Source organism: Oncorhynchus gorbuscha, linkage group LG08 (genome assembly GCF_021184085.1).
Source record: "Oncorhynchus gorbuscha isolate QuinsamMale2020 ecotype Even-year linkage group LG08, OgorEven_v1.0, whole genome shotgun sequence".
NCBI lineage: Eukaryota > Metazoa > Chordata > Actinopteri > Salmoniformes > Salmonidae > Oncorhynchus > Oncorhynchus gorbuscha.
In genome coordinates this window covers 71,153,044-71,172,156 of record NC_060180.1, presented here as the reverse complement: position 1 = coordinate 71,172,156, position 19,113 = coordinate 71,153,044, and the positions used below count along the sequence as shown (strand labels likewise).

The 19,113-nt window shown below is 44.5% G+C and overlaps 1 protein-coding gene across 3 annotated transcripts in view; it reads left to right on the top strand.

The window, feature by feature from the left end:
- nrbp2a (nuclear receptor binding protein 2a) overlaps positions 1 to 19,113 on the top strand; it is a 64,183-nt gene that overhangs the window by 28,990 nt on the left and 16,080 nt on the right. For 2 of the 3 annotated variants that reach the window (XM_046360526.1, XM_046360524.1), the window contains exons 2-10: positions 5,300 to 5,422; positions 5,861 to 5,962; positions 6,327 to 6,416; positions 6,916 to 6,956; positions 8,143 to 8,237; positions 8,755 to 8,778; positions 9,017 to 9,100; positions 13,506 to 13,561; positions 16,919 to 17,014. In XM_046360526.1, coding sequence (XP_046216482.1) covers positions 5,300 to 5,422; positions 5,861 to 5,962; positions 6,327 to 6,416; positions 6,916 to 6,956; positions 8,143 to 8,237; positions 8,755 to 8,778; positions 9,017 to 9,100; positions 13,506 to 13,561; positions 16,919 to 17,014 — 711 coding nt within the window. The remainder of the gene's footprint in view (positions 1 to 5,299; positions 5,423 to 5,860; positions 5,963 to 6,326; positions 6,417 to 6,915; positions 6,957 to 8,142; positions 8,238 to 8,754; positions 8,779 to 9,016; positions 9,101 to 13,505; positions 13,562 to 16,918; positions 17,015 to 19,113) is intronic. The other variant, XM_046360525.1, reaches the window with a different exon arrangement.

The window sequence follows — 19,113 nt, the reverse complement described above, 5'->3', positions numbered from 1 at the left end:
TTGCTCATCCAAATATTTATATATTCTTAATTCCTTTACATTAGATTTGTGTGTATTGTTAGATATTACTGCACTGTTGGAGCTAGAAACACAAGCATTTCGCTACACCCGCAATAACATCTGCTAAACATGCGTATGTGACCAATAACATTTGATTTGTAATGATGATCATTCTGTTTTAATCAGCTTCTTGATATGCAAGGTGGATGTATTATATTGGTAAAGGAGAAATGCTCACTAACAGGGATATAAACAAATTTATACACAACATTTTAGAGAAATAAGCCATTTGTGCATATGGAACATTTCTGGGATCTTTTATTTCAGCTCATGAAACATGGGACCAGCACTTGTTTGTATTTTTTTGTTAATAAGAGAACATTTTCCAATTTACAATAAAAAAAAAATATCTTTGTAAATGTGGGGTAGGTTGTTGTAGATCATTAGAACATGCACATTTATTCCCTTGATTTAGATTCTGTTTTAAGACAAAAAAATGTTAAAGACTATGCAAGGGGTGTGTAGACTTTCACTAGCGACTATCTTACTTGTGTTGACCCCGTTTTGCTCTCCAGACAGAATAGCGTGCAGTTGGTTTGGAACGGGATCATTTCCTTTTGATCCCTTACAGAGTGAGTCAGAAGAGCATTGACTTATTCAATTTAGACTCATTTACGCAAATAGAACTAATGTAAATGTGTGGGGGGGGTTTTCTAACATGTTCTTATACTGTCCTTACGTATGTTCTTATGTCGTCCTAACGTAGTCTACACTGCTATCTGCCCAGCAGCTAGCCAGCTTGCATACGTCCACCGTGTACCGAATTGCAGCACTGTAGAAACTATTACACTCAACTGAACGACTTGATTAGTGTAGTGTTAGCTAGCTACATAGTTGTCTTTGCTGTCTTCGTATCCAAGATAATTGTGTAGTTTAGAGCGTGTAGTCTTAGAGTGATTATCTTAATTTACTGAGGTTATCTAGCCAGCTATTTGTCGTCCTTAACGTAGGAGACACTGCTAGCTAGCCAACAGCTAGCCAACGTCTACTGAATAGAACTTCCGCACTCAACAACCGGTGCATTCTTCGCTCCACAGGTAGTATCACATATTTCATTTCATTACAGCACAACGGTTTGATTTGTTTGATCGTAGCTAGCTACATAGCTAGCTACATAGCCGTCTGTGTATCAAAGATAATTGTTGTCGTTCTTTTAACGTAACGTAATCAACACTGCTAGCTAGCCAGCTAGCCCCGAATAGCAGCACTGTAGAAACTATTACACTCAACGGAACAACTTGATTAGTGTAGTGTCAACAACGCAGCCACTGCCAGCTAGCCTACAAAGTCAACAACGCAGCCACTGCCAGCTAGCCTACTTCAGCAGTACTGTATCATTTTAATCATTTTAGTCAATAAGATTCTTGCTACGTAAGCTTAACTTTCTGAACATTTGAGACGTGTAGTCCACTTGTCATTCCAATCTCCTTGCATTAGCGTAGCCTCTTCTGTAGCCTGTCAACTATGTGTCTGTCTATCCCTGTTCTCTCCTCTCTGCACAGACCATACAAACGTTCCACACCGCGTGGTTCACCCTAATCTGGTGGTCCCAGCGCGCACGACCCACGTGGAGTTCCAGGTCTCCGGTAGCCTCTGGAACTGCCGATCTGCAGCCAACAAGGCAGAGTTCATCTCAGCCTATGCCTCCCTCCAGTCCTCGACTTCTTGGCACTGACAGAAACATGGATCACCACAGATAACACTGCTACTCCTACTGCTCTCTCTTCGTCCGCCCACGTGTTCTCGCACACCCCGAGAGCTTCTGGTCAGCGGGGTGGTGGCATCGGGATCTTATTTGGTCATTCTCTCTTTCTCCCCTTACCCATCTGTCTATCGCCTCCTTTGAATTTCATGCTGTCACAGTTACCAGCCCTTTCAAGCTTAACATCCTTATCATTTATCTCCAGGTTCCCTCGGAGAGTTCATCAATGAGCTTGATGCCTTGATAAGCTCCTTTCCTGAGGACGGCTCACCTCTCACAGTTCTGGGCGACTTTAACCTCCCCACGTCTACCTTTGACTCATTCCTCTCTGCCTCCTTCTTTCCACTCCTCTCCTCTTTTGACCTCACCCTCTCACCTTCCCCCTACTCACAAGGCAGGCAATACGCTCGACCTCATCTTTACTAGATGCTGTTTTTCCACTAACCTCATTGCAACTCCCCTCCAAGTCTCCGACCACTACCTTGTATCCTTTTCCCTCTCGCTCTCATCCAACACTTCCCACACTGCCCCTACTCGGATGGTATCGCGCCGTCCCAACCTTCGCTCTCTCTCCCCCGCTACTCTCTCCTCTTCCATCCTATCATCTCTTCCCTCTGCTCAAACCTTCTCCAACCTATCTCCTGATTCTGCCTCCTCAACCCTCCTCTCCTCCCTTTCTGCATCCTTTGACTCTCTATGTCCCCTATCTTCCAGGCCGGCTCGGTCCTCCCCTCCCGCTCCGTGGCTTGACGACTCATTGCGAGCTCACAGAACAGGGCTCCGGGCAGCCGAGCGGAAATGGAGGAAAACTCGCCTCCCTGCGGACCTGGCATCCTTTCACTCCCTCCTCTCTACATTTTCCTCCTCTGTCTCTGCTGCTAAAGCCACTTTCTACCACTCTAAATTCCAAGCATCTGCCTCTAACCCTAGGAAGCTCTTTGCCACCTTCTCCTCCCTCCTGAATCCTCCTCCCCCTCCCCCTCCTCCCTCTCTGCAGATGACTTCGTCAACCATTTTGAAAAGAAGGTCGAAATCCGATCCTCGTTTGCTAAGTCAAAGACACCGCTGGTTCTGCTCACAGTGCCCTACCCTGTGCTCTGACCTCTTTCTCCCCTCTCTCTCCAGATGAAAGTCTTGTGACGGCCGGCCGCCCAACAACCTGCCCGCTTGACCCTATCCCCTCCTCTCTTCTCCAGACCATTTCCGGAGACCTTCTCCCTTACCTCACCTCGCTCATCAACTTATCCCTGACCGCTGGCTACGTCCCTTCCGTCTTCAAGAGAGCGAGAGTTGCACCCCTTCTGAAAAAACCTACACTCGATCCCTCCGATGTCAACAACTACAGACCAGTATCCCTTCTTTCTTTTCTCTCCAAAACTCTTGAACGTGCCGTCCTTGGTCAGCTCTCCCGCTATCTCTCTCAGAATGACCTTCTTGATCCAAATCAGTCAGGTTTCAAGACTAGTCATTCAACTGAGACTGCTCTTCTCTGTATCACGGAGGCGCTCCGCACCGCTAAAGCTAACTCTCTCTCCTCTGCTCTCATCCTTCTAGACCTATCGGCTGCCTTCGATACTGTGAACCATCAGATCCTCCTCTCCACCCTCTCCGAGTTGGGCATCTCCGGCGTGGCCCACGCTTGGATTGCGTCCTACCTGACAGGTCGCTCCTACCAGGTGGCGTGGCGAGAATCTGTCTCCTCACCATGCGCTCTCACCACTGGTGTCCCCCAGGGCTCTGTTCTAGGCCCTCTCCTATTCTCGCTATACACCAAGTCACTTGGCTCTGTCATAACCTCACATGGTCTCTCCTATCATTGCTATGCAGACGACACACAATTAATCTTCTCCTTTCCCCCTTCTGATGACCAGGTGGGAATCGCATCTCTGCATGTCTGGCAGACATATCAGTGTGGATGACGGATCACCATCTCAAGCTGAACTTCGGCAAGACGGAGCTGCTCTTCCTCCCGGGGAAGGACTGCCCGTTCCATGATCTCGCCATCACGGTTGACAACTCCATTGTGTCCTCCTCCCAGAGCGCTAAGAACCTTGGCGTGATCCTGGACAACACCCTGTCGTTCTCAACTAACATCAAGGCGGTGGCCCGTTCCTGTAGGTTCATGCTCTACAACATCCGCAGAGTACGACCCTGCCTCACACAGGAAGCGGCGCAGGTCCTAATCCAGGCACTTGTCATCTCCCGTCTGGATTACTGCAACTCGCTGTTGGCTGGGCTCCCTGCCTGTGCCATTAAACCCCTTCAACTCATTCTAGTGTTCAACCTTCCCAAGTTCTCTCACCCACCCCGCTCCTCCGCTCTCTCCACTGGCTTCCAGTTGAAGCATCCGCTACAAGACCATGGTGCTTGCCTACGGAGCTGTGAGGGGAACGGCACCTCAGTACCTCCAGGCTCTGATCAGGCCCTACACCCAAATAAGGGCACTGCGTTCATCCACCTCTGGCCTGCTCGCCTCCCTACCACTGAGGAAGTACAGTTCCCGCTCAGCCCAGTCAAAACTGTTCGCTGCTCTGGCTCCCCAATGGTGGAACAAACTCCCTCACGACGCCAGGACAGCGGAGTCAATCACCACCTTCCGGAGACACCTGAAACCCCACCTCTTTAAGGAATACCTAGGATAGGATAAAGTAATCCTTCTCACCCCCCCCTTAAAATATGTAGATGCACTATTGTAAAGTGGCTGTTCCACTGGATGTCATAAGGTGAATGCACCAATTTGTAAGTCGCTCTGGATAAGAGCGTCTGCTAAATGACTTAAATGTAATGTAATGTAAATGTCCTTTGCAACTCCCTGTCAGGTGTGGTAGATGGTTCAGTTGTTCAACTACCAGACATATTTTGGGGATACTTGAGTCATACACTGTGTACAAAACATTAGGAACACCTGCTCTTTCCATGACGTAGCTTTCATTACAACCGGTCAGTCAATGATTACTGATTGATGTCACTAGTTAAATCCACTTCAATCAGTGTAGATGAGGTGTGTTCCTAAGGTGTTCCTAACGTTTTGTACACTCAGTGTCTATTCTAGAACACATATTGGAAGTTGTGAACCATGTTTGTTCATTTTTAAATAGTCGGTCCAAGCATTGCTTCTGTGTACCTCTAAAATGAACCACTATAATGCAGCACGAATCCAGGGTTCATTTGAATACTTCTAACAAATCCTCATTTTCTTTGAAGTAAACACTGATCTAACATGTCTGGATTGGTGAAAAACTAAGAGGTAGTACCCTTGCTTTCACCTATTCAATTGTTTTGCATCACTGATTACCTCGAGGAGGGGAAGGAGGGAAGCATTATACATGTATTTTTCTGACTTTTGTTGAACAGATGCAGGATGACAATGGGGAAAGATGGAGATGTGTCATATGACAGTAGCCCAGATTCTAACCTATGCCAACACTGGAGACCGGCTTTACCCCTAGAGCAGCCAGGCCACAGAGGGAAGCATTTTAACAGTTTCGAAGAGGGCTGACTAATACTTTGGACCTACGCTTTCCTCTGTTTTTGTAGGTGAGTCAGGGGAATGTCCCGGGCATCGAGACTGCCTCACTGGCCATGGACACAGAGGAGGGAGTGGAGGTGGTGTGGAACGAAGTGCAGTTCTCCGATAAGAAGGTCTTCAAATCTCACGAGGTATCTTTTTGATAATTCTGTCCTGATTTTTTATTTTTTTATTTATTATTCCCCCCCCATTTTTTTTAAAGGCAGAATCTGGTTAAAAAATATTTGTAAAAAAAAATTAAAAGAGAAAAAAAATAAGTTTGACCCGGCAGGACTAGGAAGGTAGATATTTTTGTCGTGTGTGTCAAAGAGTGATGTTGATAACCGGCTTTGAGAGCTCATGGGGCAGGCAGGTAGCCTAGTGGTTAGAGCATTGGACCAGTAATCGAAAGGTTGTGCGATCAAATCCCTGAGCTGACAAGAAGTTTGTCATTCTGAACAAGGCAGTTAACCCACTGTTCCAAGGCCATCATTGTAAATAAGAATGTGTTATTTAACTGACTTGCCTAGTTAAATAAAGATAGTAAAACATTTCAGAAGTGTGGGTCTTCATGGTTGTTTGTCTTGCAGGATCGAATGAGGGAGATGTTTGAGAGCCTGATGCATGTAGATCACCCCAACATTGTCAAGTTCCATAAGTACTGGCTGGACACCAGGGAGAGTCGGGCGAGGGTGAGGGACATGAGCACGCATGACCTTGGTCTCACACACACACACACACACACACACACACACACACACACACACACACACACACACACACACACACACACACACACACACACACACACACACACACACACACACACACAGGTAACCAGTACATACTGTACACAGGAACAAACTGTCAGCATCCGGGAGAAGTAATTACCCTCCTTTTTTTTTTAAAGTCCATTCAAAACGGCTTGTGAATTTCAATGACTATAGTATATGGATATATAATTTTACACCTTTTCGGATAAACAAGTTTTTCCAAGAACACTGATGCCCCTCCCCCTTCCATTCATTATATCTCCATGTCTATCTCCGAACTCAGGTGATCTTCATCACAGAGTACATGTCATCAGGCAGTCTCAAGCAGTTCTTAAAGAAAACAAAGAAAAACCACAAGACCATGAATGTCAAGGTGAGTCCTTTCCATAGAGAATGATAGAGGCCTCTAATGACCAAAAGGCTTACACCATTTTAAAGTAGGCTTACACCATTTTAAAGTAGTCAAGTGGGTGGGTAATTCCTATGGGTAGCCTGAATGGCGTTAACCATGCTGTCAAATCTATCATCTCTATGGTCCATTCCCACTTGTCTTCCTCCTCCCTCACCAAACCTCAACTGGGAATAGCGCCGTCTAGTGTTTGGCTTTAAAACTACCACAACATCTAGGATTTAGAATGTTTCTCATAGTCACTTATCCTGTATTTGTCTCTGGATGCATTCCAGACCACCCGCAAAGCAGTCGCGCTGCACATACTAACTGATTCAAATGCTCTACAGCAGGGCATCAGATTGCACCAGTAGGTTAAACACTTATCCAGACGGTGTGAGATTTTGTAGACGGCCATGGTTTTTGTATCTATTTAAGTCATTCAGTAAAACTGTTTCTCTGCTTGCGTGTGGTCGGTTTTTAGGCATGGAAGCGATGGTGCACACAGATTCTGTCAGCTCTGAGGTAAGAAACCCGGCACCATTCAACCTGTCACTCAAAACTCACGCAAATTATGTCGCCCCCCCCCACTGGGCAAATGTGTAACACAAAATCGGTCCCTTTTTTGGTTGATTTTCAACAAATGTGAATTTTGTTTGAAATAAACCAACTCTTGAAATCTTGTAGTCAAATTGTGGTTCAAATCTAGTTAAAATGACGTTGACTTTTATTTTTTTATTTTTTTTACCAGAAGTTCAACTACAATTCAGATGACTATTTATTCAGTGATATATCTAAAGGATAGTGTTGGAAAAAGTACCCATTTGTCATGCTTGAGTAAAAGTAAAGACACCTTAATAGAAAATGACTCAAAAGTGAAAGTCACCCAGTAAAATCCTTCTTAAGTAAAAAAAATATATATATATTTGGTTTTAAATATACTTAAGTGTAAATCATTTCAAATTCCTTATTAAGCAAACCAGATGGCACAATTTTCTTGTTTTAAAAAAAAAATGTACTGTTAGCCAGGGGCACACTCCAACACTCATACATAATTTTCAAACAAAACATTTATTTAGTGAGTCCACCAGATCAGATGCAGTAGGGACGACCAGGGATTTTCTCTTTAAGTGAGTAAATTAGACCATTTTCCTGTCCAGCTGAGCATTCAAAGGGAAATTTGTATGGAGTAAAAAAGTACAATATTTTCCTCAGGAATGTAGTGAAGTAAAAGTAGTCAAAAATATCAAAAGTACAGATAGATACCTGAAACTACTTAAGAAAAAATACTTTAAAGTACTTAAGTACTTTAGACCACATGGTAACAAGAGGAAAAAACAAGATGGTGGCTCCACAAAGCAGTATCCCAGCAGGTTTAGGGGAGAATCTGACTGCCATGTTTCTTAAATTGTATTATATTTAACTACCATAAATGAGCAACTTTAACATCAAGCTGAACGATGTGAAACTGCTTCTCCTGTAGAAGATTTATGAAGTAGATTATACACAGCACATGACGAGACATAATATATTACTGACAAGCTGAACGATGTGAAACTGCTTCTCCTGTAAGAAGATTTATGAAGTAGATTATACACAGCACATGACAAGACATAATATATTACTGACATTTGATTTTAACACAGGACAGAAATCACACGCATGCAAAAAGGTTAGTTTTTTTTATATGAATGCGAATTTATATCCTTAGTTATCTGCATTCCTGCCACCCGCCCATAGTCCATGGTAACTTGACGTGTGACACCATCTTTATCCAGCACAACGGACTCATCAAGATCGGCTCGGGTATGTGGTCTACAGGGCAAGGAGAGAGGGGGGGGGAGTACCAGTACTCCACTGTTTTCCCTGACACTAGTTGGATTTAAATCATAGGAAATGCTATGCTTTTAAAACCATCAGAGGTAGTGCACAAGTGGACATTTGCAGGGAAAAGATTGGAGAATTACAACGCGGGTGTTTATCTAATCACCCCAAAAAATGATAATAAGAGACTGCTGTTACCGATGTACCCCTCTAACAGACCTACGGTGATATCACATTCTATTAAATTGAATGGGGATTACAGTACCAGTCAAAAGTTTGGATATCAACTCATTCAAGGGTTTTTATTTGTACTATTTTCTACATTGTAGAATAATCTTCGCTATTATTCTACGTTGTAAAACCCTTGAATGAGTAGGTGTGTCCAAACTTTTGACTGGTACTGTATATAATTGAATAAATACCTAACTTTTCCTCAGTTTTTCCTCTTGGGGCATGATCATTTGTTTGAATTCTCAGTGTCTTTCTGTTTTGTTTACAGTGTGGCATAGGCTGTTTGTCAATGGTAAGAATCCTATTTGTCACTGTTGTTTTTTTTCCCCCTTCTAGTCTACAATCCACTACTAATTTAGGAACTAAGTTCTGTTGTGGTTTATGTTCTCAAGACTGCCATTCACTTGGTCAAAAAAAAACTCTGTTTTTTTTAGATAACCTGTTGAAGAGTTAATATAATCTGTTTTCGAGAGTGTGAACGAGATGGAGACTTGTATTTTTTTACTCTGGTCTGTTTGTCCCTTTCCTAGTTTTCCCAGAGGCGATCTACGGAAATGTGCAGCATCATCGGGATGATGAAACGAACCAGCACTATTTTGCTCCTGAATACGGCTGTAAGTGTCTATCTCCCATCTTTCTTACTCTCCCTTTAACTCCATCTACTCCTCATGCATTTGATGTAGCTCTTATTTTGGCTCGTGTGCATGAACAATACTCCACCTATTCTTACAGTTCATATAAGGAAATCGGTCAATTGAAATAAATTCATTAGGCCCTAATCTATGGATTTCACATGGGGCATAGCCATGGGTGGGCCTGGGAGAGCATAGGCCCACCCACTTGGGAGCCAGAACCAGCCAATCTGAATGAGTTTTTCCCCACAAAAGGGCTTTATTACAGACGGATATACTCCTCAGTTTCATCAGCTGTCTGGGTGACTGGTCTCAGTCGATCTCACAGGCATCGGAACGCAGAGCTTTCAAAACATGAGTCACTTCCAGATTGGATTTTTTTCAGGCTTTCGCCTGCAATATCAGTTATGTTATACGCACATACAATATTTTTACAGTTTTGGAAACTTTAGAGTGTTTTCTATCCTAAGCTGTCAATTATATGCATATTCTAGCATCTTGTCCTGACAAAATATCCTGTTTACTATGGGAACGTTATTTTTCCAAAAATGAAAATACTGCCCCCTAGTTACAAGAAGTTAAGAAGCCGGATGTGAAGGTGCCAGGCTAGTGTCGTTACACGTGGTCTGCGATTGTAAGGCCTGCCAAACTGCCAAATTCTCTAAAACAACATTGGAGGCGGCTTATGGTAGTGAAATTAACATTCTCTGGCCATAACTCTGGTGGACATTCCTCCAGTCAACATGCTAATTGATTGCTCCCTCAACTTGCGACATCTGTGGTGTTGTGAGGTCCTTTTATTTTCCCCAGCACAAGGTTCACCTGTGTAATAATCATGCTGTTTAATCAGCTTCTTGAAATGCCACACCTGTTAGGTGTATGGATTATCTTGACAAAGGAGAAATGCTTACTAACAGGGATGGAAATTAATGTGCACAATTTGAGAAATAAGCTTTTTGAGTGCAAGGAACATTTCTGGGATCTTTTATTTCAGCTCATGAAACATGGGACCAACACTTAATTTTTATTTATTTAACTTTTATTTAACTAGGCAAGTCAGTTAAGAAAACATCTTATTTACTTTGGCGGCCTACACCGGCCAAACCCGGACAACACTGGGCCAAATGTGCGCCGCTCCTATGGGACTCCCAAACACGGCCGGTTGTGATACAGCCTGGATAAAAACTTGCATGTTGCGTTTTTTTTATTTTTGTTCAGTATAGATTCTAATGCTCTTAGCCATTTTCAGCCAATCTCCAACCTTCCATTATTAAGCAAACATCTGGAGAATTTGGTGTTCAAACAGCAGTGTCAACTTAAAAAAAAAAAAAAAGTTTACAATTCCCATCTGGTTTTAATGCCCACCACAGCACAGAGACCGCCTTAGTTAAAGTGGTCAATTATCTTTTAGAGCCATCAGATGCCAAACAGCTCTCTGTCCTTGTACTCTTAGCTCTCTGTCCTTGTACTCTTAGCTTTAAGTGCTGCAGTCGACACTGTTGACCATGATGTCCTTCTGGGCAGACTGTGGAAACGTGTGTTGGCCTCTCCAGTCCAGTTCTAAATTGGTTTAGAACTGTTTTGTTTTGTCACCCTTGGTGAACAACACTCAGAGAAAATACATTCCACAAGGTTCTATTTCCGGTAATGAGTCCGGTGCTGTTCAGTTAATATATGTTAACCCTTGGCAGCGTTATCAGAAAGCACAGCATTGATTTTCACTGCTACGCATATGTAACACAACTTTACATTTCTGTGTCACCAGAGAATTTTAGCTCCATGGATAAATTATTAGGCTGTATTGGTGATTGTAAATAATTGGGTGGCTCACAACTTCCTCCAGCTAAATTAAGACAAGACCGAGGTACTTATTGTTGGAGCCAAAGCACAGAGGGAGAATCTAGCCACACATTATAATTCACGGACAAGAAAGATAAAAATCCAGGTAAAAAACCTAAGTGGTATTTTACATTCTGAGCTAAATTTCGAATCACAATGTAGGATTTTTGACAGCTTTTTACCACCTGAGGAACATTGCCAATGTGCATCCGTTTCTCTCAGGCTGATAGACTCATCCATGCTTTTATTACAAGCAGGCTTGACTACTACTGTAATGCTCTCCTGTCTGGTCTACCCAAGAATGCCATTGGTCAGCCTCAAAACATACAGAATGCTGCAGCGTGGGTACTGACCAAGACCAGACGGAGAGCACACATTACACCGGTTTTAAGGTCTCTGCACTGACTGCCTGTGAGTTTTAGAATACATTTTAAGATTCTTATATTGGATTTTAAATCAATCCACCATTGTGCACCCCAGCACATATCAGACATGCTTTTAAGTTATGTTCCCACTAGGTCCCTCCGGTCCTCTGTCACTGGCCTTTTAACTACCCCAAAGCCTGGGACCAAGAGGCATGGAGAGACAGCCTTTAGTTACTATGCCCCCAGCCCTCTGCCAGAGAACCTGAGGGGACCAAGAGGCATGGAGAGGCAGCCTTTAGTTACTATGCCCCCAGCCCTCTGCCAGAGAACCTGAGGGGACCAAGAGGCATGGAGAGGCAGCCTTTAGTTACTATGCCCCCAGCCCTCTGCCAGAGAACCTGAGGGGACCAAGAGGCATGGAGAGGCAGCCTTTAGTTACTATGCCCCCAGCCCTCTGCCAGAGAACCTGAGGGGACCAAGAGGCATGGAGAGGCAGCCTTTAGTTACTATGCCCCCAAGCCCACTGCCAGAGAACCCGAGGGGACCAAGAGGCATGGAGAGGCAGCCTTTAGTTACTATGCCCCCAGCCCTCTGCCAGAGAACCTGAGGGGACCAAGAGGCATGGAGAGGCAGCCTTTAGTTACTATGCCCCCAGCCCACTGCCAGAGAACCTGAGGGGACCAAGAGGCATGGAGAGGCAGCCTTTAGTTACTATGCCCCCAGCCCTCTGCCAGAGAACCTGAGGGGACCAAGAGGCATGGAGAGGCAGCCTTTAGTTACTATGCCCCCAGCCCTCTGCCAGAGAACCTGAGGGGACCAAGAGGCATGGAGAGGCAGCCTTTAGTTACTATGCCCCCAGCCCTCTGCCAGAGAACCTGAGGGGATCAAGAGGCATGGAGAGGCAGCCTTTAGTTACTATGCCCCTAGCCTCTGCCAGAGAACCTGAGGGGACCAAGAGGCATGGAGAGGCAGCCTTTAGTTACTATGCCCCCAGCCCTCTGCCAGAGAACCTGAGGGGACCAAGAGGCATGGAGAGGCAGCCTTTAGTTACTATGCCCCCAGCCCTCTACCAGAGAACCTGAGGGGACCAAGAGGCATGGAGAGGCAGCCTTTAGTTACTATGCCCCCAGCCCTCTACCAGAGAACCTGAGGGGACCAAGAGGCATGGAGAGGCAGCCTTTAGTTACTATGCCCCCAGCCCTCTGCCAGAGAACCTGAGGGGATCAAGAGGCATGGAGAGGCAGCCTATAGTTACTATGCCCCTAGCCTCTGCCAGAGAACCTGAGGGGACCAAGAGGCATGGAGAGGCAGCCTTTAGTTACTATGCCCCCAGCCCTCTGCCAGAGAACCTGAGGGGACCAAGAGGCATGGAGAGGCAGGCTTTAGTTACTATGCCCCCAGCCTTCTGCCAGAGAACCTGAGGGGACCAAGAGGCATGGAGAGGCAGCCTTTAGTTACTATGACCCCATCCCTCTGCCAGAGAACCTGAGGGGACCAAGAGGCATGGAGAGGCAGCCTTTAGTTACTATGCCCCCAGCCCTCTACCAGAGAACCTGAGGGGACCAAGAGGCATGGAGAGGCAGCCTTTAGTTACTATGACCCCATCCCTCTGCCAGAGAACCTGAGGGGACCAAGAGGCATGGAGAGGCAGCCTTTAGTTACTATGCCCCCAGCCCTCTACCAGAGAACCTGAGGGGACCAAGAGGCATGGAGAGGCAGCCTATAGTTACTATGCCCCCAGCCCTCTGCCAGAGAACCTGAGGGGGGCTGAAACTGTGGACATATTTAAAAGAGATCTTAAAACACACCTCTTTAGCTTTGCTTTTCCTTTGGGTACTTTTTAGTCGTTCAGTTTGTATTATTTGATTTTTTTTCATCATCTATGCTTGTGTAGTAAATATTTCCGTTTATTTTTTCCTGTGAAGGATTCCATGTCGGAAATGTGCTATATAAAAATATAGCTTGATTTGATGTCATATTTTATATGCTTTGTTTTGTAAATAGTTTTTGTGTGTAGTGTACATTGAGCTGTCTTCAAATGTGTGTAATTCAGACAAAGGGGTCTCTAAATAACCTTTTCTCTTTCCTTCTCCCCTTGTCTCTGTCTCACACACTCTGTGTCTGTCTCTGTCTCTGTCTCTCCCTGTCTCTCTCTGTCTCTCTCCTACACTATTCTGCTTTAGTGGCTGAGGATGTTTGCTCTATTGACATCTTCGCCTTTGGCATATGTACCCTGGAGGTAAGACAAAACAACCCGGGGTGAAGTTTCCCCCTGGGTACAGATTCAGGATCAGCGTCTAGGGTGAACTTCACTCTATGCCGACACAAAACACTTTCTCTTGCAGTGTTCCAATAATAAACAACCAAATACCCTTTAGATACACTACATGACCAAAAGTATGTGGACACCTGCTCGTCATCAAACATCTCATTCTAAAATCGCAGGCATTTATGGAGTTGGTTCTTGCTTTTGTTGCTATAACAGCTTCCACTCTTCTGGGAAGGCTTTCCACTAGATGTTGGAACATTGCTGCGGGGACTTGCTTCCATTCAGCCACAAGATAATTGGTGTTGTTGGGCGATTTAGGCCTGGCTCGCAGTCGGCGTTCCAATTCAACCCAAAGGTGTTCAATGGGGTTGAGGTCAGGGCTCTGCAGGCCAGTCAAGTTATCCCACACCAATCTTGACAAACTACTTTAAAAAACGTTTTTGTTTTTAAATTCAGCCCAATTGTGACTACGGTCTTGTCTCACCGTTGGAACCCCCCCCCAACGGGCTCGAGAGGTGAAGATTGATTCATGCTTCCTGAGAAAGAGGCCGCGCCCTGAGAAAGATGCCGCGCCCTGAGAAAGATGCCGCGCCCTGGGAAAGAGGCCGCGCCCTGGGAAAGAGGCCGCGCCCTGGGAAAGAGGCCGCGCCCTGGGAAAGAGGCCGCGCCCTGAGAAAGATGCCGCGCCCTGAGAAAGATGCCGCGCCCTGGGAAAGAGGCCTCGCCCTGAGAAAGATGCCGCGCCCTGAGAAAGATGCCGCGCCCTGAGAAAGATGCCGTGCCCTGAGAAAGATGCCGCGCTTCTTACCAAAGCCGATTAGAAATTGTAATGTATTTTTGTAGCCGTCTATTTACCACCACAAACTGACGCTGGCAATAAGATCTCACTCAAGCAGCTGTATAAGGCAATAAGCAAACAGAAAAATGCTCATCCAGAAGTGGTGCTCCTAGTGGCCAGGAATTTTAATGCAGGCAAACATAAATCTGTTTTACCTCATTGCTACCAGCATGTCACATGTGCAACCAGAGGGAAAAAAAACTCTAGACCACCTTTTACTCCACACACAGACACCAACAAAGCTCTCCCTCGCCCTCCATTTGGAAAATCTGACCATAATTATATCCTCCTGATTCAGGCATATGAGCAAAAACTAAAGCAGGAAGTACCAGTGATTCGCTCAATACGGAAGTGGTCAGATGATGCGGATGCTACACTACAGGACTGTTTTGCTAGCACAGACTGGAATATGTTCTGCGATCCATCCAATGGTATTGAGGAGTATACCACCTCAGTCACTGGCTTCAATAAGTGTATCGACGACGTCGTCCCCTCAGTGACCGTACGTACATATCCCAACCAGAAGCCATGGATTACAGGCAACAACCACACTGAGCTAAAGGCTAGAGCTACTGCTTTCAAGGATTGGGATACTAATCAGGACGCTATGAGGACGCTACGCTAGAAGTCCCACTATACTCTCCGACGAACCATCAAACAGGCAAAGCGTCAATAGAGGACTAAGATCGGATCCTACTATACCGGCTCTGACGCTCATCGACGGGGCAGGGCTTGCAAACGATTACGGACTACAAAGCGAAACCCAGCTGCGAGCTTGCCAGTGATGCGAGCCTACCAGATGGACTAAATGCCTTTTTTATGCTTGCTTCGAGGCAAACAACACTGAAACATGCATGAGAGCACCAGCTGTTCCAGACAACTGTGTGATCACGCTCTCCGTAGCTGATGTAAGACCTTTAAACAGGTCAACATTCAGACGGATTACCAGGACGTGTTTTCAGAGCATGGGTGGATCAAATGGCAAGTGTCTTCACTGACATTTTCAACCTCTCCCTGACTGAGTCTGTAATACCTATGTTTCAAGCAGACCACCGTAGTCCCTGTGTCCAAGAAAGCGAAGGTATCCTGCCTAAATGGCTAACGCTCTGTAGCACTCACGTCTGTAGCCATGAAGTGCTTTGAATGGCTCATGTTAACACCATCATCCCAGAAATCCTAGACCCACTGCAATTCGCATACCGCCCCAACAGATCCACAGATGATGCAATCTCAATTGCACTTCACACTGCCCTTTCCCATCTGGATAAAAGGAACACCTATGTGAGAATGCTTTTCAATGACTACAGCTCAGCGTTCAACACCATAGTGCCCACAAAGCTAATCATTAAGCTCAGGACACTGGGACTAAACGCCTCCCTCTGCAACTGGATCCGGGACTTCCTGACGGGCTGCCCCCCAGGTGGTAAAAGTAGGCAACAACACATATGCAATACTGATCCTCAACATGGGGGCCACTCAGGGGTGCGTCCTGAGTCCCCTCCTGTACTCCCTGTTCACCCACAACTGTGTGGCCACGCACGACTCCAACGCCATCAAGTTTGCTGGCGACACAACAGTGGCTAGTGTCGCCAGCAATGACAATGTTGAGACAGCCTATAGCGAGGAGGTCAGATAGCTGGCAGTGTGGTGTCAGGACAACAAGCTCCTATGGCGGTGCCACGTTGAAAGTCACTGAGCTCTTCCGTATGGCCATTCTACTGCCAATGTTTGTCTATGGAGATCGCATGGCTGTGCTCGATTTTATACACCTGTCAGCTACGGTTGTGGCTGAAATACCTGAATCCACAAATTTGAGGTGTGTGTGTGTGTGTGTGTGTGTGTGTGTGTGTGTGTGTGTGTGTGTGTGTGTGTGTGTGTGTGTGTGTGTGTGTGTGTGTGTGTGTGTGTGTGTGTGTGTGTGTGTGTGTGTGTGTGTGTGTGTGTGTGTGTGTGTGTCACAGATGTTAATTGAAACCCATATTTATGTTATGTTCAATAGACACTTATTTTTTATTTTTTTATTTCACCTTTATTTAACCAGGTAAGCTAGTTGAGAACAAGTTCTCATTTGCAACTGCGACCTGGCCAAGATAAAGCATAGCAGTGTGAACAGACAACACAGAGTTACACATGGAATAAACAATTAACAAGTCAATAACACAGTAGGGGGAAAAAAGGGAGTCTATACACGAAACAGGAAAAAACATTCTGATGTTTTACCTGAACTCGTCTGATAAGCCATTCTCATTTTCCGACTAAAAATGTTTCCTTTTTTTTTTTTTGCCTACTGACGCATAATATTAATCACAAATGCAAAATAAGGGTCGTGTTCATTAGGTACCAAACGGAAGAAAACAGATTGAAAGAGGGAGGGACAATCTAGCCTTGGTCATGATAATAAGACCCGCCCATTTTGCATTCTGTTTTACCGTTGTTGTCCTAATTAACACGACCCAGCACAGTTTTGTTTTTGTCCTCCCCAACTTTAGATGGCAGTGTTGGAGATCCAGGCTAACGGGGACACTGTGGTATCCAAAGAGGCTATAACCAACGCCGCCCAGTCTTTAGAGGACCCACTCATAAAGGCAAGTTGCACAGGAGTAGTGGGCATACCTGGCGTTTAGGCATTTCCCACAGGACAAAACCTGGTTGCTTTTCATATTAGTTATTTTATGACTTCATATTTACATATGAATCATATTTACACAAGCGCCATGCTCTACCTACTGAGCCACATGGGGACCATATACTGGTTGTATACCAGTGGAGGCTGCTGAGGGGAGGTCGGCTCGTAATAAAGGCTGAAATGGAGTATAATTGCTGGAATGGAGTGAATATAATGGAATCAAACACATGAAAACAACATATTTGATTCCATTCCATGTACTCCATTCCGGCCATTGTTATGAGCCGCCCTCCCCCCAGAAGCCTCCACCGTTGAATACTGCTTGAATAAGAAGTTTTGTTTTTGTTAATGGATTTTTCTGGTTGTTAAAAAGACATTAACAACACGTCTAAAAAGACACTAACAAAACGTCTAAAAAAGACACTAACAAAACGTCTAAAAAGACACTAACAAAACGTCTAAAAAGACACTAACAAAACGTCTAAAAAGACATTAACAACACGTCTAAAAAGACACTAGCAACACGTCTAAAAAGACACTAGCAAAACATCTAAAAAGACATTAACAACACGTCTAAAAAGACACTAGCAAAACGTCTAAAAAGACATTAACAACACGTCTAAAAAGACACTAGCAAAACGTCTAAAAAGACATTAACAACACGTCTAAAAAGACACTAGCAAAACGTCTAAAAAGACATTAACAACACGTCTAAAAAGACATTAACAACACGTCTAAAAAGACACTAGCAAAACGTCTAAAAAGACATTAGCAAAACGTCTAAAAAGACACTAGCAAAACGTCTAAAAAGACATTAACAACACGTCTAAAAAGACATTAACAAAACGTCTAAAAAGACACTAACAAAACGTACACAACCGGTGTGACCAGATAAAAAAAACAATAATGACGTCATCTCAACCAGAAAACATCATTAAGGTGCCATGTGCCAAATTTGACCTGCTGGGTTCGTGCTACATTAGCTGGTATATTCTCTTCCACCTTGCAACACTCACTTATTTCAGCATTTGAACGCGCACAACATGGCCTCGGTAAAAATGGTTTGCTTCCGCCAGGATGCCAGCATTATCTCAAAAGTAGATTTAAGAAGACACACTGCCGTAATGCAGTGGTGTGCAATGACTTTAACCCCTGGGTGTTCATTCTGGGAAAATTGGGACTAATAACCAATAATGATGGAATATTAGAATATCCTATTATACAACTCCTATGGATTAATTGTACTGTAGTGGTAAATGTGTGAAGGAAAGTTGTCAGCTGCTACCATACTATAATACATTGAGTCAAGCTGTCGGTGTGTCATCTAGGTCAGTCACTGAAAGCCACAGTTCTCTCTAATTCCCATGACACATTTCTTCCTTCCTACCAAGTGTTTGTAGTAACTCGGTGAAAGATGACAGGCCATTTTTATATAAGCACATTGTAGGAAAGATGTCAGCAGCCGTAATGCTATATGTAACGTTACACGCCATCTTTATTTCAATCACCAGATGCTATGGCTCCTTCTAATTACCCAGTTCCTTCTAAATACCCAGCTCCTTCTAAATACCCAGTTCCTTCTAAATACCCAGTTCCTTCTAATGACCCAGTTCCTTCTAATGACCCAGTTCCTTCTAATTACCCAGTTCCTTCTAAATACCCAGTTCCTCTTCTAAATACCCAGTTCCTCTTCTAATTACCCAGTTCCTTCTAAATACCCAGTTCCTTCTAATTACCCAGTTCCTTCTAATTACCCAGTTCCTTCTAATTACCCAGTTCCTTCTAAATACCCAGTTCCTCTGTAAAAACTCACATACAATTTTATTAAAGCTCAAACAAAGTTTATTCACCCAAAGGGTCAGACAGCTGAACAGACAAAGACATATATTCACACAAGTACTGGTAATTTAATCGTTTCTCCTATGCCGGGTCTCCTCCTTACACATCTGAACAGCCAATACATCTATGTTGCTAGACAGAACTTTAGTGATATTATTACTTATTTTCCACCATAATTGGCAAATAAATTCATTAAAAATCCTACAATGTGATTTTCTG